The 21,141-nt window shown below is 36.9% G+C and overlaps 2 protein-coding genes across 2 annotated transcripts in view; one reads left to right on the forward strand and one right to left on the reverse strand.

The window, feature by feature from the left end:
* LOC115627323 (inactive dipeptidyl peptidase 10) overlaps positions 1-21,141 on the forward strand; it is a 208,387-nt gene that overhangs the window by 116,977 nt on the left and 70,269 nt on the right. The window lies entirely within an intron of this gene.
* On the reverse strand, positions 1,830-2,909 carry LOC115627325 (borealin-like). The gene is made up of 2 exons (XM_030522969.1): positions 2,718-2,909; positions 1,830-2,660 (listed from the first exon to the last, which is right to left on the reverse strand). Exons 1-2 carry the CDS (start codon positions 2,887-2,889, stop codon positions 2,137-2,139), a joined length of 696 nt encoding a protein of 231 aa, XP_030378829.1. The 5' UTR covers positions 2,890-2,909; the 3' UTR covers positions 1,830-2,136.

The raw sequence follows: 21,141 nt of genomic DNA on the forward strand, positions 1-21,141 counted from the left end.
AACACAACAACGACAACAACTACAATTACAATGTCAACGATGGCGCAAATAACGCTGAAAACAAAAAGACCATGGCCAGAGATAGCGAAAGTGTCGGAGATAATCGAAAGAGAAACAGCTATAGCCACAAAAGCTGGTTGCCAGAGGAAGAGGAAAAGTCGCAGTTCTGTGTGCGGCCATAAACGCGAGTATAAATTTCTGTCAGCTGAGAACGCAGAAATTGAAGAGGAGTGAGAGAGAGAGGGAGTGAGAGAGGAGGGAGGAGGGAGGAACGAGGAACGGAGAACATACGAGCACACAAAGTTATGTTCACTGCTTCGAAACTTTACATACTCTACAAAATGTGCAGCTATAGAGCATTTTTTAAACACTCAAAAACTTTTTAGTGCCATAACAAACATTTTAAATAGCGCGCAAGTTCTAAAATCATATCTTTGGACACATCATGTGAGGCTTATGCTTTTTTATGGGCTATACTCCCCCGAGTAGCAAATATTCAGTTTCGACGGGCCAGTCACATACGAGTTCAAACATTATGGTTCGCGTAGCCACTCTTCTGACATTTCTTCAACAAAATAGGACAATCCATTTGCACGAATCCATATAAGCGCTATCCAAATAAGCCAGCATGTACATCGTATTCCGACATTGAGTTTAACGAGTCTAAGCAAATAATATAAGAACTTGAATACTATCCAGCGATTCTTTTCTGTCCCCCTCAAATTTGTGATGTTTGGTGGACCAATAGAATCAGAAAATCTACGTTCTTTTGGACTGAGCAGTTAACTGAAGTATAAAGAAAAAAAGTTCTCATTTCCAGTATCAGTTTCGAGATTATTATTATTTTATATCGCAATTATTAAGATGTGACATTTCTTTTGATAATGATATTTTTTCAGGATTTATAATTTTATATCTATGTTACCATTGTGATTACACTTCATCATGAGAAAACAAATAACTGTTTTGTGTAGAGACACTATTTGAAATAAGCCTTTAGGAAGCGTCTGAAAATCTAATTGAATTAGTTTCACGATTCTGACTGCGTTAACCCCAGAACTTCAAAAACATTTAAGGGACGTAAAGCCTCAAGACTGGGTAGCAACATATTGTAACAATAAAACAATTTTGAAATACCGCCACGCAGCTGTTCGCTTATCTCCTTGCTGGTGTTGTTGCGCACAAATAATTGCCGTTCAAATACAACAACAATTGTCGGTATCGATACTTATTCGGATGATATATGGTCACACTAACGACAGTTTTGCCGCTACAGTATGCTGCAGCTGGCCGTAAATTTAACCTCAGCCCATGCGCTGGCTTATGCGATATTTGTTGTTGTTTTAATTTCGATTTTAATGTTGCATCATTTAATGTTGCAATTTCAAAGAGAACAAACTTTGTTTATATTTTAATCGTCGAAAAAATAATAGCTAAATCATTTCAGACTTGATTTTTAATCAGCTCATATCATTCAACAATTACCTCACAAAAGTTACTGTCCTGTTCTTATCCTAGAGCAAAGACTTATCCTAGTGGTGGTTGAAACAGGTTTGAACATTTATAAACAATCCTGTTCCTGAGTAAATCCTATTCCTAGAGCGCCTGCAATAATGATGCTGATTAATTAATTCAAATTATTAATACATTTCAGATATTTAAATAATAAATTGCCAAGTTAATATTATAAAAAATTTATTTTTGACAAGTTTCAAGAAAAGGCTTGTGGTTTAGAGAATCTTAGGATTCCAACAATTACCAGGAATGTACAGCCATGTATTAGTTTAGTGATTATTTCATTTATTTATTACATTTAATCAGGTGCAGGCTTTCCAAGTTTGTTGGAATGTTTTGTTTCGTTGTTGTTGTCATGCAATAATAATTCCTACTATCGATTGTGTGCATTACATGTGTTGTTCAACAAAGAAATCAATAACATTAAGTGTTGGAAACCGATTATAATTAAGCTCTTATAGACGATACTTAAAGGCCTAGTATTAATTGGCATACTTGAAAATACATTATGGCTAATTAACTTTAACTCTATTCATATTAATTAGCCATGACGTATTTTCCAATTCATATAACAATTCATATGTATGTGCTGTTTTTTCATGAACTCGTGTGTGGCATGCATTACTTGGAGGCAGCATCGTACGACTTCTTCAATATTAGTTGCATGTTGTGAACCAATATTTCCAGCTGTGATAGTATATTGTCATCCAGGGACTGCAGCATTTCGGGATCAATCTCGAAGAGCTTCTTCGGCTGCATCGAAATCACGCCATTCCGTGTTGGGATATTCACGTTGACGAATTTTTGGCGAATAGTCCTAGTTGAAGTCATGAGGGGGCTACCGGATTTTGAGAGCGCCAGTTCACCACGATTGGGCCAACGCAAGAAGGTTATTGGCCCGTCCTCGTCCTTTGAAGTAACTGCTGAGCGATCGTAGCTGAATGACCTTGGGTAAGCCTTCCTCTCCGCCTGTTCACCCGCCTGCCGTCTAGCCGCGATCTGCAGCTTTCCACAGGCAGAGCGGCTGCGCGGGTGACGATGTACGTCGATTGGCTTCAATGGTCCGTGTGCATGGAGTGCCCCCTTTGGGGACAGCTGGAAGCCTATGTTGGTGCTCAGCCAGCTGTCCACCGGCACACAGCAGGCTTAACAAAGTGATGCATCATTTAAAACCGCTCCCCCATTCACAAAACACTACTCACCATCATGATAGTGATGTGACGACGCGCCGTTCCTGTGGCCGTTGCCGTGAAAACCGAGCTCATAGGTATTGTTCCTTGGCTTCAAGTCCCTCAAGTGCATCAAATTGCTTTGAGAAGACATATTCTTACAAAGCTCAATAATATTCAGATCATAGTCTGCGACCCGTGGCATTTTCTTCTTTTTGATTCTTTTGTAATTTGTATTTAAAAGTTTTTATTCAAGTTTATTTGGAAGTAGCGCAATGGAAATGTGAATATGTCATGACAGGAAACCTATGACAAGTTTTTATTGGCGCTCTTTGTGAGCTTCGATTTTCTGAAAAATAAATCATCACAAATACATTCGTTTAACTTTTCAAATCGAAAACGTAAATCCCGTATTTCTTGTTCATCAAACCAATCATTTTTAATTTTTAAGCTAAAATGCAACTGGAAAGATTTCCCAGAATTACTTTGCAGAACAATTTATAGAGCATTACTATTTGATATAAGAAGGTTAAATAATAATGGCATTTAAATAAAGGCTGAGTACCTTCTAAAGATTTTCTCAGCATGTGAAATAAAATAAGTAGTCAGCACTTGATTCACTTTTTCCTATGCTGACAGTCTATATTTCAATGAATCCTCCATACATGATATTTCACAAACTATTCCTCCTTTATCTTTAAAATGCAATTGGAAAGTTTTGACCTGTTTTGTTTTTCTTTTATCATCATTATAGTTGAATCTCATCCAAAAACGAAATAGGGACGTGACTAAAATTCTGAAACAATAATTATATTCTTCAAACGAACTGTACTCGAATTGTTGTTAAATTTTTGTTGTCCTTACCAATAACATTCAATTTCAATACAATTGAAATTATAACATTTTTTCAATTAAAAACTTCTTGCCAATTTGTGATTGGAAGACTCTATTTCCTAACCATTAGACTCTTGCTTTGTACTTTGCTGATAACACGAAAAATAATTGTTTAAGTTTTGCATTGCGCTTTCCAAGTCGGTTTCATTCGAGTATGCAGATGCATTCGATGGCAAGCAGCATAACAAAATTGTAATAGACCCCATTAAAGTGTATGGGATAAAAAAAATAGCGAAAACAAAAGCAACATTTATTTTAACGAGCAAAACTTTTGCATAGCCACTGCGCGCTTTGAAAATCCCTAAAAGCCAATTTAGTTTCTTGTTTTTTATTTTTCTCTTACGCCAGCAACAACACCATTAGCACTTAAATACATGTATACTCTTATAGTATATAGTATATTGTAGACGAGCATATACTTGTATATATATATTGATGTCATAGATTTGTATTTTGTTGTTGTCGTTTCATTAACGCGTCTAATTCTCATTCATGCTCGTGCTTAAATGAGTGAATATATTTTACAGCTGCGGAGCGTGAAGCGAAACACGAAATACGAGGCATGCCGCACGTCGCACGAGTCCGACGGCTTGGTGGGCAACAAGCTCTGGCATTGGCTTTAGCCTCAACAGCTGTGCAGCAATGCGCTTAACGCAGCTGTCAATTCAATGCACACACACCCACACACCCACACACACACACACACACTGTCGCAAACATTATTTGTGCTTAGCTAATCTCGAAGCACGCTGCGCACGTAACGCCACCGCCACGCTCCCAATGTTGCAACAGGAGCGATCGGGCGAGGGCAGCGGCAGTGGCACGAGCAGGAACATGAGCAGGAGCAGCCTGTTAGCGCTTTCAGTCGACTTACATAAAGCCAAGAGTATGGTCGCTCTACTAGAGCTGCTAGAGCTACAGCTTATGCGAGCAATAAGCATGGACGCTCGAGATGGACGCGTGACAAACAAAATCAACCGAATAAAAGTCTTCCTATTTATAATTTTCATCAAATTCAAAAATTCAGTTCAAGACCTTTTTTTTTAGTTGTTAGGAAATATTCCATGATTTCCTTAATAGAGTGTTATGTTGAATATTTTTTTAGGCTCTTACATTTCACAGCAGAATATTGATTTGTATTAGGCCCTCCACTAGGTAGATATTATTAATTATTAATTATTATCTACTAGCCACCATAACGATATTTCAAATTTTATTTATTTTATTTTATCGAAAAACAGAGCTGACGATTTGAGGAAAAAAATCAAAACAATTCAGAACTTATTGAAAGAAAAACAAAGCCTTTTGAAATAACAAAAATGTCTAATAAGGAATTCGACTCGATGGGGGAATTTTATTTGCCAAACGGCCAGCTATGCCCTGATTTACAGCAAAGAGTAGTCAGAGACGTTATTAGACCTAAAAAAAAGCAAAGGAGGGGGAGGAAAAAAAATACAAGATAAAGAAGTATAATTAAATTAAAATATTTAAACAATACAAGATAAAATATAGTTTAAAGCTAAAGATGGAGAATCACTGACCCGTTGGGGGAAGCTTTATTAGCCAGTCCGGCAAGCTATTTCAGTTCTTAATAGGTATTTATCAATTAAAAACCAAATACTAACAAAAATGGCTGTCTTTTATTACAAAAATACGCTACATCTTATACCTTTAGTGATATAACATAACGTAGTGATTAGGAAAACCCTACACAAACCCAGATCTGCGAGAATATGCTTCCCAATGATTATTAAATAAGCTCGGCCTTCAAAGGCTATCTTATAAGATTTGAATTTTTCTCCTCATAAGTGAAGTGATCAAGATATCGACGTGTGTTCATTTATTGCATAGTATCCGATTGTATAATTGTATGCCTCCCAGTACGTTCGCCATTAGTTACATATATGTTCATATGCCCTCTTGTTATAGATTATCAATTGCTTTTTTTTAAATTAATACAATGCTATGAATTAATCGGAAGCTAGTACAGCATCCTCCTTCCTCCATCGCTCTTAATGATTCCAATACTCATTTACATTCACCTTTTTTGCATGCCCATGTTTACGTAAGCGGTCCATCTCTATTTGTTTCTGGTGCTGCTGCTGGCTCAGCTTCTGGTGCTGTATCTGCTGTCAAAATATAAAACGCAACAAATCCGCTGGCTGTTGGTTGCTCACCCTTGCCTCCCCCCAGGGCATAAGTACGTAAAGAAATTGCTGTGCAAAAGTTTTTAAACATTTTTTAGAAAATTTACGAGTACCATGGGGGAAGGCGGGCTGTCTATGCTTCAAGGCTCGCACATTGGCTTATTACAGCATTTTCACGCTTTCGGTTTTGTGGCGTTTGCTGCATGGTCACTCAACCAATGCCCACATGGCATAAACACACACTCACACACATTCACACACAGACATACAAAAAAAAAAAAAAAAAAAAAAAAAAAACGAAAAGGCTGTGGCCAAAACTGAAGCTAATCCCCCCTGACCTCGCGCGACTTCAAAAACATATTTATTGTAATTTCTTATGACTGGCGCCGCCTTTTGGCAATGTCACCATTTTACTCTTTTTTGTTGTTGTTGTGATTTCGTTTTCGTTTTTTAGGAAAGGAGCGCACGTTTGCGCGCATTAATTGAAATGTCACAGCAGCCCAGCGACGTGGATGTGCTGCCACGTGGCGTATGCGCAATGGGCGGCATTAAAGCTTTCGCACGCATTACGCGAAGGTTGCAACAATTTCAGGGCATGCATAGGTGCAACTCATTTGCATATCAGTGCACACAATGGAAATGGCGAAATATACATATATAGTACATACATACATATACGTATACATACACCATACGTATACTCGTTAGATCTCCCCAGTCATTAAAATGGCAAAGCGTTGCTTATACGACCCCTGGGTCTGCGTAGTTTTCACATAAATGTGCTAATGGCTTCGCACTCACCTATTATTGTACTGTTATTGTTGTTGTCTCATAAATTCAGCAGCAAGTTTAAATGAAAATAAATAAACATCTGCATGCCAACACTGCATATAAATTATTTTGAGTTCAGTTTTGCTGAGTACTATAATATACACATTTCAAACTCGGCAGCATGAACAGACTTTTTGGGGCGTTCGTTAGTGGTTTAGCTTAGTACTCCTATTTGCTTAATTAATGTGTTAGTCGGCTATCGCTATGATGAACTCTACGTGCAATGTTTTATGTTTGGTTCTAAACCAATTTTTACGTTTTAAGATATACCTGAGCTACGTTTCCCCAAACTCTGTGATAAAATGGCTTTCAATCTGTGCTGTTTTTTTTCCGCTAAAGTCCTTATTTCATAGTTTTCGAATACTCTTGAATATGCGCGTGGTTTTTTGCATTTTAAATTATTACTTCAAGTATATAAGCTGCTGAGTTTTGCTTTAAAAATTGGATTATCAAGCCCAATTAGAAAAAAGAATAATTTTAAATAACTGCCCGTAATTGTTGAAACTGATGAATGGCATTTAGTTATCTGCTACTTAAGGCTATATATTGACTTTATTTCATTTATTTATAAACCTTAGCGGTTTAATTATCAGGTTACTTTTAAGTTATTACGCTTGTCATTACATATTTATTTTCAAATTCGATTTAATTAAATACAAAATTACTAGAATGCATATAAATAATTTAGCTAAATTATCATAAAGCTATAGTATTTTTATTTATTTGTACTTTATTATTATTATTTATTATTCCTGTCAATACCTTAAGGTATTTTAAAATGTAAATACATTTCCACATTCGAAAACAAGTCTATTCAGGAATTGCTGTCGTTTCTCGCTTTTGGTAAAGCAGCTTAAGGAACCTCGAATGCCTAAATTAGCAAAATCTCAAAATCAAGCACTCCAATTAGTTAGTTAGCGTCTTTAGATTGGGGGCGCACACACACACACACACACACACACACATACACATACATATATGCCCCAATTACGCCTGTCACAGATATGCCCGTCAGCCTTGATCAGTTTCATTTATCAGTGATTGCAGACAAATGCAATTAATGGGATATGGTGTGCACATACTCGTACCCGTAGCTTGGCTCAAAGACGGAGTCTGCTACCAGGTTCTGGGGCGTGGGTTTTGGGCGTGGCCATGGCAACTTCCTCAACGGGCATAACAATGTGATTAAAATGCAATTTGCCGGCATTCACTTCAGCATAAGAAAAGGAAGAAAATGTGAAAAGTCAGACGCAGGCAGCGGGTACGCAAAGCCAAAGGCAGGCACATGTGGTTGTGTGTGTGCGTGTGTATGGAATGTTTTAATACCGCAATAAAAACAACAGCAGCACCAACAACAACAACAACAACAATAATAACAACCAAAACAAAACAGCTCAAAGAGTGCAGCGGCAGCATGTGTGTTGCTTGATGGCGCTTTGCTCTCCTCTTCTCTGTAGCTTTTTCTGCCCGACTTTCATATCCGCTTTAAGCTGGAAAATAATAAAATTTTATTATGCACTTAGCAGTTGCTCGACGCTCTCTCCATTTTCCGAGCGCCATGCGCCATGCGCCAGCTGCAATGATGATGATGATGATGATGTGAATGAGATGATGTGCATGCCGATGATGTTAATAATAATGATGGCAATAATAATGATAATGATGTCAGACATGTGCATGCGCCAGCAACTGAGAAAGTGTGTAATTTATGGCGCATGTGGCGTCTAATGCTCATCAAAACGGACTCACACACACACACACACTCATACGTGTACGTAGACAGGCACATGCGTGCACTGAAAGAAAGGCAGCACCTCTTCAACAAGCCTCCCAGCCTCAAAAGCTATTGTTAGCAGCTTATTGGTTTCGGAGCAGTATCTGTGCTACAATTTCTGACTGACCCAACCCACTGTAATGTAATGCTACGACTTTGACTTTTCCCTTTTCTTTAAAAGCCGCGCATGGTGCCCGCCTTTTCACGAATGTTCCCTGTTCAAATTTTCAAAAGAAGAACTTTGTGAGATGAATATTCATCTTTAACTTTCCACGAACAAAGCTAAAATTTATGTTAGATTTGCGAAAAGCACCTGCAGCTCAAGCATAGGCGATGCTTCGACGATTTTAAAAAACAATTTTCTTTACAACTTCAACTTCTAAACACTTTTAGGTAGAGTAAAAGGGTATATTAGCTTTGTGACAGAGTTCACATGTAACACATAGAAATGGGCGTGGCAGACCCCACAAAGTATATATATTCTTGATCAGGGTGACAAGATGAGTCGATATAGCCATGTCCGTCAGTCTGTATGAACGCAAGGATCTCAGAAAGTATAAGAGCTAGAATAACCAAACCTAGTATGTAGATTCTCCTAAGCCCGAGAAAGGGCAAGTTTGTTCATTTTTTTCGATACACCCCTCTAATTCACCCAATTCTTGGAATTTTGAACTTAAATTTGGTAATCACATCCAGTTAGTGATTATGTGTCCGTATATTAAGTTTCATTATGATAGATCAATTAGAAAGAAGTTATAGCCATAAATATTGTTGTTGTTGATGATGTTTGTTGACATAATTCTGTACTTCACACATGTGTTTCCACTTATGTATGTATGTATGTATGTTGTGAACAATTTTTATTTAATTAATTAATTCATTTAAAGTTCACAATTTTTTTCTAATTTTTGGGAGTGTGTACAGGGTATTAAGGAGTTGAGCCCGCTCGATTCTAGCATTCCATTCCAGTTTAATTTAGAACAGACTCCTCAATGTACCTTGCCCGCGAAACTTGAAAATTTACCTTACCTTTTACTCTACAAACGTATTATGATAACAGCGAAAATTTTTGGAACAACAACTGCAGTTGTTGGCACTTTTAGATGATAATTCTAACAAAATGTAGGCAACAAACAGAAATTAAGGAATGCTTCCTTCTTTGAAAAGCCATAGCTATAGAACCAGTTTCACATTTCTTCAAAATTTACTAAAACTATTTCTCTGTGTGTACACACATACAAGTACATAAAGCGACGTCCTCTTGGCCAGCCTCATGTTACACATGCGCAAATTTTGGCTCAACATTCAAATTACTTGATAGGGTCGGCCACACTATAATTTTGGGCCATAAATATCAAAAAGTTGCCTTATGCCTTGGCCCTGTCATCCGAGCGCCTGACGGAGACTTTAAACTTTGGCGCTCGACTTTCAACTGCGCCTGCCTGCCTGCCTGATTGATGACGCTGAATGATTGATGTACGTTTCATGTGCATATATGTGTGTGTGTGTATGTGTAACGGCCAACAAAGCTTGAAGCACTTTGCACTTAAACAAGCAACAACAACGAATGAAAGAAAGTACGCAGCTACAAAAATGGAGTGAGCACGAAAAAAAAGAGTGGCAGGCATGCAGGCAACGGCTGTCTGCAAATGCGTTAAAGTGCCAAAGGATTTCTGCCCAAAATGGTGGCACATATGTGTGAGAGTGCAAGTATGTACATACATATGTGTTTGTGTGTGTGTGTGTGTGTGTGCGGATATATGCTGCTTGTTATGTAATGCTTCGTTAGTTTGACAAATTTTCGAGCAGGGCTGGCGCAGTTGTTAAGCAAAAAGCATCGAGTAACACACACACACACACACATATGTACATTTGTTCATGTTTTTATGTCTGTGCATGCTCGGCAACATGCTGCGATGAAAAGTGATTGATAAAAGAGCAAACCTAACCACATGCCGCATGCGATAAGGTTACATATGTTTGTATATATAACCGATACAGTAGACATTGTTATTAATAAACCTTTGAACCATATTTATTTTCGTAGACAACGAAATGAAGTGCCACAAAATTGACAAAAATAAAGTAAATTAATTTATATTATTATAAACTTTGGTCTATACCTTGCAAAAGTAGTTTGAGAATCTCTACAGAAAAGTAGAAGTTACAGGAACGTGAAGGGTGAGTTCTAGAACGTAACACTTCACTGAACGTGAATAAAGCTGTTTGTAAATTCTAGACCAATAATTTGTATAATAAATTGACATTCAATAACAGCTAATAGCTTTGTAATATTTATAGCAATTGGCATCAAGCCTTTAGTATGAAATGCAAATCCATCAGATATGACTGCTACATTATCAATATGCATGTTAGCTTCCATATCTTTAATAATAAACAAGTTTCTGTGATCATGAGAATCTCGATGAAAGCTATAAGTTATAGTCGTCTGAAATGGTCGCTTCATCCAATGGGCAAAAGAAGTCGCGATGCAAAGTTTTAAAGCGAAAGGAGAAGTGACAGAAAAATTATACTTTGTAAAAAGAAACATTTTTGTTATATGTCTGCGGTTATCTTTAAAACAATACAGTGTTTATTAAATGGAAAAGGTTTGAATGATGATAATTAAAGTGGTTTGACATCAAATCAGAAATTTAGAGCTTAGCTCAGCGCTCCAAGAAGCGAACTCGTCGTCTTTTGCTCGACACGTCTTTCGAATTCAAACTCTTTACTACTGTCGCTAATCTTCGTTTTCTCTCTCCTACAACTATGTTCGTCTTCTTACTTCTTGTCTAGGGCTAGATTGTAAAGCAAAAGGGAAAAGGAACAAAACGAATGCCCACATATATTATTTTCGAGTGTACCTATTATAATTAATTTTAAACAAATGAACTGATGGGTTTTTTTCTGAGTAAACTATTAAGTATACTATTAAGAAGTACTATAAGTGCTAGAATTATGAAACTTTGTACAAATATTATCCTGAGTATTATGCAGCATATGTTGTATTTTTTCCCCCATTTCACCCCACCACACTCCTGCTAATAGTAATTATTCATAACTTTCATTATTCTTGGAAATTTGTTTCCAAATTGGGGATAGCCAATAGACAATCCAATAGATTAGTGTATAAAATTATTAGTATTATCTTTGTTTGTTCGTTCGATGAATTTAGTGTTCATTGTATTTCTTGACCGACCATTTAAGTTTCATGAACAATATTAAATCATAATGAATCGTGGCCGCTATCTACTCGTATATAATTTGAATATTTTGCAAGGGCGACTCCATATCCACACTGTTGATGAAGTTATGTTGCCACAGTACTTTTTTGAAGCATTAACAGGAAGTCTGTGATAAGGAGGTCGTTCTGTATCAGAAACATGCATAAATACACTTACTCACACCTGGCTTCAAAACAGTCAGACTTTTGACAAAATCTATTCGGGCACATTACCGCACATTTGTGTGTGTGTGTACACACGCCGCTTATGGCCTGGTTGTCACTTACAGGTTTGCGTGTGTGTGTGTGTGCAAATGTGCGGTTTTTATTGTGGTTGTTTGTGGATTTACCGAACTGTCATTGCATTTGACTTGGCTCTGCGCATTGTTGTGTCAACATGTAAGGATATTTTTCACCACTCAACAGCATCGTTGGCAGACACTTGAGTGCGAGGCCTCCACGCCACATACACGCACACATACAGACGCACACAAACATGTCAGCTGGTGTCAATGCGGCGACTGCAATTGAATTAATTGTGGCATATTGTCGTCGAGCAGTGGTTTCGTAGAATTTTGTAGCCAGTTTGCAACGCTAATTGAAAATGAGCCAAGCGCGGCGTGGCGGCAGCCACATGAGAAACACAATGTCTAACCGAAATGAGAAAATACTTGGATGAATTCTCTGAATTATCGCATTCCTCCTTATCAGCACTCCTTACAGTGATGTCTGCTCTGCATATTTAATGTTGCGCATTGATACGGCAAATTGTCTTTAATATCAGTGCAGCGACTCTTGGTCCTTCCTGGACGGCATTTGAATGGAAGTGTGCAAAAGCTATCGGCAAAATAGAGAGATAGGGAGAGAAGGGGAGGGGTAAAGGCAAACAGTTTCGTGGCAGCGTCAACTGTGCGGGGTTAGCAAACACTTCAGCTTTCACCTACTTCAAGAAGAGTCTTATCAAAAAAAGCAAACGATGTGAAGTGCAACAAGCGATGTTGCCAACGAACAAACATGAATACAAACACAGATACATACACACACACTCCATACTGTGACAGTGTGCAACTAAAAGTTGTCCGCGTCAAAGTCAAGTGACTGCCTTCTTTCCCGCTGACTAAGCTGATTGCTGGCAACGCCTTAAATTGCATCAAATGCTTAAAACTGTGCTTAAACAGCAGTTGCCGGAAGCGCTCGCTCGCTCCCAAAGCCTTCCTCCTCGCCACGTCAATGACACAGGAAGTCTTCTACTATATATCTTCTGCTTGGCATTTCGATTCAATTATTTTTATAACTACATGAGAAGAAATGTCTACTGTATGCGTGTGTCACTGCCTTGCACAACTGCACGGTGGGACAATTTAGTAGTTGAAATAGAAAAATTTGCAAGCACTTTGTGCCTCATACTGCTTCATTTGAGTTTGATGCTTCACTTTTCAACAAAATGCTACGGACTGTCAAGTTCTAAAATCACGTCTTACTGTTTTACTTTTTCTCTTTTTCGCAGGGACTGTCAACATTATAAGTAACGATTATTTTCTCATTTTATTTATTCTTTTACAATATCTCTTTCAACTCAACCAGGGCTCATTATTTTTAAGTCAAAAAATACAACTCATAAAATAATGATTCCTTTTTTTATCTATGATTTTTGATTGTGTTGTAAAGAATAACTCAAAATTAATCATTATATTGTGAGAGAATGAATAAAAGTTAAAATTTCCAAGTCATGATGAATCTAATACATAATCCTAAAAGAAGGATATTAGTGTAATCCTGATTTTTTCAAAGCTAATTTAGGTAAAGGATTTTTTCGTTTTAAAAAAGAAAATAATCATTATTTGAGGTTCCTGCTTTTTCTAATACGAGTATATTTAACTTAGTCACAGTATATTTGAAATGAGACGTAGAATAGATTTTGGACTGCCTTCTCATTTCCATGCAAAATCTTTATTTCACAAACATATTCGCCATCATTTTAGTCACCACCACAAGCCTAGAATACCTTTTTGTTTTTGTGTGCGATACTCGGCTTCTACTCATAAGATTTTCAAGAAAGTTTGACCAGAAATCCATGTCAATTATAGTTCATTTTGGATTGCGGCGCAAAAGGGATATTTGTGGTGCGAGTATACCGGTATGTTCTCTGAGTTGAACCTTATAGCCTCTTAAGATAATAAACATAGCATGAATATAATGAAACGTATCTTAACATGGTGTTGCTCTGCTTTTATTAGCTAAGGTGTCTTGAAATGTCTATAAAATAAATTAAAATAAGCTGTTCGCATTCTCATAGTTTTTAACACCCTAATGCGGTTAAGGCCCACTATGCATTTATATCGCATAGTTTGTTCGTAAATATGTCATTCCAAGGAATAGCAGGAGCAAAAATTCTGAATTTCCAACTTTTCGTAGCATACCGAAGGGCGCCCTTTGCGTTCAACTTTCTGTTGTTCCAACTACAAAAACTATAACAAGAACAGGAACAAAAACAAAAACAAAAGCAACAGAAATGGAAAGAGCAATCAAATGAAGTCTTACAACATTTTTCAAATTGCAGCAACTAAACAAAACACACACATGCACAGCCGCAATCAGCAACTGAAGCTCAAGTTTTTATATTGTTTGAGCAGAACGTGTTGCATACAAAGCGGCGTGCCAACTTAATTGCTGCACTCTGACCTTTTTTTTAGTGCTGCTGTATAACAAAACATGACAGCCCCATATCGTAATCGTAAATGTCACACAAACTGGCGACCTACTATGTGTGTTCCCACAAAGCCATATGGTCGCACAGTCAAGTCAAGTATTGGCCACAGATTTGCCAAATTACAGCGCCAACAACAACAACAGCAACAACAACACAAATGCCAGCACAAATCAAACACCAGTACAAACATCCAAACAATCGGATAATAACCATAAAATACATACACGCTTGAAACTACAGTAGGAGCTCCAAAAATAATATCGTTAAGTAAAAAGAATTCAATCTTCTTCTTTAACGATCGTCAGAGAATTACTTTTAAGCACTTCATGAATATTTGTAAACACAATTCAATTTAAATTGCTGAGAAAATTAAAAGAAATTCCAGTTCCATATTTTAGAAATTATAACCGACCTCTAGCACGACCAGCGAACAGCCTCCTACACTTCAATGTATCTATAAAAATTGTAATTGGTCTGAATAAGTTTCAAAGAACTTTAATTGCTTGACTGGCAAAAGAGTGCTGCAGCTCTTATTTCTCAATCGGGATAATCAAATAACCAGAAATAAGGCGAACAAAAAAAATGTTGAACGATTTATAATTATTGTTGTGCTTTGTACAACTTGGAGAAAAAAAGGAAACAAACTATTGCTTAAATTTCCAATTTCATGTTGATTTTATTTTCAAAATATCTCATTTTTCTCTCTCTCTCTTATCCTCTAAATATCGTGCGTATTCTAAATTTACATTTTCTATCTTATTCTATCTTAACGGTTGTCAAGTGCTCTTTCCTGAATATGCATACGTTCTAAGCCTTTTCTATCTCTAAATGCATTTATATCTACCTCTGCTGCTGTACTGCATGTGGCTATTTACTATATAGACCTAGAATTCGATGTGCCTATATCTATATCTAATTCTATGTTCACTTTTGTGAACAAAAATTATTCCATTATATCAATCAATAGAACGCTAGTCTATATTTATAAATATTTATGTATATTTTTAGATTATACCTGGCATTTAGTTATAACCTTTGTTTGAATTTTTATATGTATTTTGAATTATTGAGCTCACATTCGATAACTGATAGCTCATCACTCCAGTCTCTACTGTAAGGATACTGCGACTAAAATACACTTTCACACACTCGCACACACACACACTAACTCACTCATTCAGGCAGTCAGAGTCACTAACACACTCGCATTCACAGTCATCGCTTGCCTTTGGGCGTATTGAATTGAAAAAAAAAAAGAAGAAACGCGGGGACACGCGCTCTTGTTCTCAATTACCTTTGTTGCCCTCCTCCTCCTCCTCCTCCTCGTTCAACGGTCGTGTATGGTGTATGGGACTCACCTTTCGCCTCAGGCCCTTGCCACACACCGACACACCGACACACCCACACACTACTGTGGCTGAATTGGCTGGCATTATATAACAAGACACAATGGCATTTGATAAACATTATTGTACATGTCCGACAATTTTTCAACAATCGCTCGAGCGTGGCGCCATTTGATTGATACAATGGCTGGCCATGGAGCACGTGGCCACGTGGAGGACGACATGGTTGGGCTTGGGATTGGGGCTAGAGATGGGGGATAGAGATGGACGGCCTGCTTGTTCTCAGCACGTCGCGACATTCAATCGCTGCCTTTCTCTGATTCTCTGATTCTCTGATTTTTTCGTGCTTTTCCCTGTTAGCAAAACAAATGACAAAGCATTTTCTGTTTGGCAGCTGTTTGAGTGCCAAAGTGATTGATTTTATAGCGAAGCGAAAGCAAAGTTTCCCACATACCGCAATCGAAGTGAGGAAGTGGTTGCACTCGGGGCTGAGTACCAGGAGGACATCCTACACTTAATTGCACTAAAAAGCGCACAAGCGGAAATTTACGCAGACACATACTTACGCACAAGCAAACAAAACTACACTTACCAACATAAATTGTTTGACAAATAACAATTAATATGCACTCATCAATTATCACAAGAAACATGTTGAAGAGCTCACTTCGCGAGTGAGTTTTCTGATAAACAATGACACCAAATTAAATTGTTATAACTGAATACACTCAGAATAAGAATAGAACTTTTGTCAAAAACACTTTTCTTAGAGAAAATTGTTTTTAAAGTGATGTTTTGAGTTAGAAACTTATACGAATCGTTATTAACATGTCCACTCATTCGTTCGACTGTATGAATACCGACAACTTTTGGACCATAACAGTTAGGAACACCAAACTTTGTATATAGACTTGACTTATCCATATGCAACGCAAGTTTATTTCTAACTACTTGTATATGTAGCTCCATTATTTTACATAGTTTCCATAGGACCGAATGGTGCAAAGGTGAATCGCTTAGAAATATATCTTAACCGAAATTAGCTGCCTTTTTAGAACAAACATGGTTTTACTTGGCGGGTTTTATCTGAAAAACAGTAATAACAATTGCAATTAATTGCTTGAAATTTGTCAAAATACGTTTGGGGAGCAGTTTGCAGATAAGATGACATGACAGCATTCGCAAAGCTTTTCGTATACAATTTTTATTGCTTTTAATTGCGCGCTTTTAGTCTGCAACATTATTTTGTAAATTATGCATGACATTTAGCGCCATTCCCTTAATTCTCTACATCCTGCCCGTTTTCAATTATGCGCCCGAATAAATGCACAACAAACACACACACGCACACGCATTTGTAATGGCTATATATGGTGAAATGAGGAAATGGCGCAATGGCATACGTAATTGGGCTGCTGTGTCCATCTCCATGGTTGACTGACCACCTCAGTCATTCCGTCTGGTCATGTAATGCCCCACACGTGCGACCATTTTGTCTGTCCGCCCCCACCCCCACCCCTCACATCCCCCTCCCACTTCCTCGGCTACTTAGCATGTGCGACGAGGAAAGTAGGCTCTTATCTGGCCAACGTAAAGAAACAAGAACGGCAAAAAATATGCGCCACACGTTTGCGGCGAAGCTCCAAACGCCATTTATTATATACGCTCCATACAAATTTGACAGATGCCCGGAAAGAGATAATCAGACGAGACGCGTCGCTACACTTAACAAAAACAACAACATATGCACGTCTTTACGACTTTAAGTTGCCGCAGGAATGTTCAGGCGGGATACAAGTAGAGTCTAAAAAGTTATCTTAGACAGAGCGGAAACTCCTGACAACTGAATCCCACCGCTTATTTTTTAACTTTCTTAACATTCATCATTCGCATAGGTATAGCAAAAAACTTCGGAAACCGCAATTCAAAACTAATAAGGAAAAAACAACAGAACCCCAACTCATGGGGATAAAAGTCATGCGCATTTTTTGGTTTTTATATAAATAAATAAAATGTATTTTTTACGAACATTTAAAAAACGCATTTACTTTTTTGCTTTTATATTATTTTTAATTTATTACAAATGGATAAATTTTAAATAAGCCTACAACGAATTGCAGGAGCTATTAATACTAACAAATTGAGTTTTAGATTGAATGCAATACTAACGGAAGAAATTTTCTTCATTCTTTTTCTTTTCTTTACTTATTGTTCCTCTATTCTTCTTCATTCATTCTTCATCTATATCTTTTCTTTACTTATTGTTCATCTATTCTTCTTCATTCATTCTTCATCTATTTTTCAATTATTATTCCTCATCTATTGCTATATTCTTCATCTACTTGTATTTCCAACTACCAACCAATTGTTATTCTTAATCTAATCTTGATATATTCTTCAACTATTGCTCAACTTTTCTTCAACTATTCCTCAACTGCTATTCTTCATCTATTCTTCATTTATTTTTCACTTGTTCCTCATTTATTTGTCATCTATTCATCATCCTTTCTACATCTATTCTATGTCAATATTCATGGGACTATAAATAAGTACCAATATTAATTTTTGGGGTAAATTTTCAAAATCTACAATTAAACTCCTGTCTTCTTACTTAAGATATTGCCTAAACTTGTTTGTGATTTCTTGCAGTGTGGAAGTTACTAAATAATCTATTAAGCGAAGAGATACATATGTACATTTATAGATGATTTATTTGGAGGATAAACAAAAGTGAATATAAATCGTGAATTAAAGAGCAATCAATTAGATGAAAGTTTGGACCATCTCTGGCAATTAAAGTTTTCAAAATTCAAAAACTATAAAGCTTTGAATGTTAATGATTATCATCAATTGTCCATCGTACTCCCGTTGTACACAAATATCATTCCAAAACATCGCATTAGTTTTTGGCAGCGTCATAAAAACTCAGCAACAGACATTTGTAGTTTATGTTTTGGGCTGTGTACTGCCAGGCCATAGCTTTAAGTAACCGCAAGCCATAGTATTTGGCGGTGTTCTTAGTTGCCATTAGACTCACTGCCTCCCCTTTGCACAGGACCAGTGCAGTGTGGTTGGCTAGCACTTTTGGCGGCTCAGCTTCCGGCATTGGTGGTCGTGTTGGCGTCGTTGGCACAAATGGGACTTCATGGCTGCCATTCGGCACATGCGTGACCTTAATATGTATTAAACGATTCGATGGCGTGCCAGTTATCACTCCTTGGCGACCGAATTGATTGAGTTTTGTGTCTTGTTTACGAACATGTTCTATTTGCATTTGCCGCCTGTCTAGGCATTAAAGCGACCAAAACTAATTAATTGCTGGCCATACATCCAATATTGATTTCTGCAAGCGAGCAGAAATTATACGAGTAGCTCCAAAAGTAAATTCACGTACTTGTGGTAGAATATAAAACTGTTGACGGTCAAAGACTTATAAATAAATCTTACCAATTGGCAATTGAAAAACATCTATAGTACTCGACGATAGTATTTATCTCAAATTTTTATTTCATTCTCTGATATACGCATTTTTAATAATCTTTTTCAACTTTTTTAACAAACGAAGATAATATTTAAAATTTTTTCTGTTCTCGTTTTTTATTTTGAAGCAGCAGTCCCTCAGCTTTTGTTTTAAATGTATACTTTAAAGCAATGTGTTCACCAACAGCTCATAAGCTTATTATGACCTTCAAATGTTAAACTTCGAGTACCCGAATGAAATGTAAATTTGAAACAAACCATTACCTACCGAGCTACAATCAATATAGTGATTCAAGTTCGATAACCCAAACAAATAAATTCTTAAATATCAGCAATCGTAACGAATATTTTTGAAAATTGTTATGCAAACATTTGAAGAGATTTTTCTCTTTCCTGGATACAACAGTTGATTGCAGTTTTTTTTTAATAAGATTCTTCAATTTTTGAGATGCAAAATAAATAAAAACAACTATCTGTTTTCCCCTCAGTTAGTTTTTGTAAAACTTTGCTTTTGTGCGCTGCACCAAATAGGTGCTCATCTGTTCACAGCATGCAGAAATGAATCCGAAATGAATTCATTTGTGCAGCCTTGCCCGCCACACCGGAACCCAAGAGCTGAAATAAAGGTCAAATGAAGATAAACGCAATGCCAACAGCTTATAGACGCCATTCACAGTCACTTCCCTGCATAAAAGACGCCATTTGCATGGCCATTGAAAGAGCCCAGAGCAAAACAAAAATGGCGAATGCCGAATGCCGGATAAAGGAGAGACGCAGAGAGTGGGGCGAAGCGCGCGAAAGAGCGCTGCAACTATACACGTTGTTGCCACTTTTCGCGGGCTTTCAGGCGAGTGCGTCAATTACTGCATGACAGTCGATCATAAAAAGAAAGTTAATGACGTTTTTATTTGGCGCATGGCAGCAGCCGCCGCGGCCAACTCGTAAAATCAAAGTCGCACACACACTAGTATATATAACGCTGCCATACATATATGTATATGTGTGCCAGTATGAAATATGTCTATGGTTTCCCGGTAGTACTCGGGCTAAGCTAACTGTTGTTTTTCGATGAAGCACCGATAATACATACTCGTATATGCCACTTGACGTCATTGACCGGCAGGAAGGACTGACTAAAGTAAGCTTCGATTAAATATAATTGATTTAAATTACTTTAAAGGTCACTTGTCATGTTCATAAGTTTTCTTAACTTTAGCTTTATTTATATTGTTAATTTATTTATTATTTCCTAGTGCGAAAAGAAGAAATTCGTAATGCACCAATTGTAAAACTTAACATATTCTTTCATAAAATTTAAAAACAAATTTAAAAAAAATTTTTGAAAATTTATAAAATATATACTTCGAAAATTTTCCCCATATACTCGTACATCTATTATGAAATGAAAAACTCGAACTGAAGGTTTCCAAATATTAAAAGAATTGGAGCAGTCAACAAAGAGAAGGATTGCATGCCCCGCCCACACTATTTGCCTGTTTCTTTTACTTTATTGAAGATAATAGTTAGTAAGGCTTGATTTAGGTACTCATATAAATCAAATTATTCTGTAAATTGTATTAGTATTGATCAATAACGATTAAGCATAAAATTAAAACATTAATTCATTATTAATTAGAATTAAAATACTTAAATAATAAAAGAAAGAGATGTGATCAAATGCTAAAAGGTGGAAAATAACTGACCCGGTAGAGGAAGGTTTATTCGTCTCCTACCCCCAGCATTGATGATCTGTGATTCTGCCGGAGTCAGCTGTAAATATAAGATTTCAGTGAGGGGAGGGGGAGAGAGCTCACTTTACAGTAAAAAGTAAAAGGTATTAATATATAGAGCATAATACTCCAAAAAGATTGTAGAAGACGTTTGCAACTCAATCTGATTGGTATATACCGACAATAAATCAAACAGACGGACGTGTAGTGCTTTACATAATGTTTTGAATTTATTTTCTCCTTGAAAATAGTGGCGCAACTTAAGCTTAAGCTTACAATTCAAAGCAATTCACTTAATTATTCACATACTTTAATTAGAAAT

Source organism: Scaptodrosophila lebanonensis, unplaced genomic scaffold, assembly GCF_003285725.1.
Source record: "Scaptodrosophila lebanonensis strain 11010-0011.00,11010-0021.00 unplaced genomic scaffold, SlebRS2 tig00000092-arrow-pilon, whole genome shotgun sequence".
Lineage (NCBI taxonomy): Eukaryota > Metazoa > Arthropoda > Insecta > Diptera > Drosophilidae > Scaptodrosophila > Scaptodrosophila lebanonensis.

Bases quoted from the DNA above. Each gene is read 5' to 3' on its own strand.
- LOC115627325 (XM_030522969.1), bottom strand. From the start codon at position 2,889: ATGCCACGGGTCGCAGACTATGATCTGAATATTATTGAGCTTTGTAAG. The intron at 2,661-2,717 runs GTGAGTAGTGTT...CACTTTGTTAAG, and splicing joins GTCACATCACTATCATGATG to CCTGCTGTGTGCCGGTGGAC.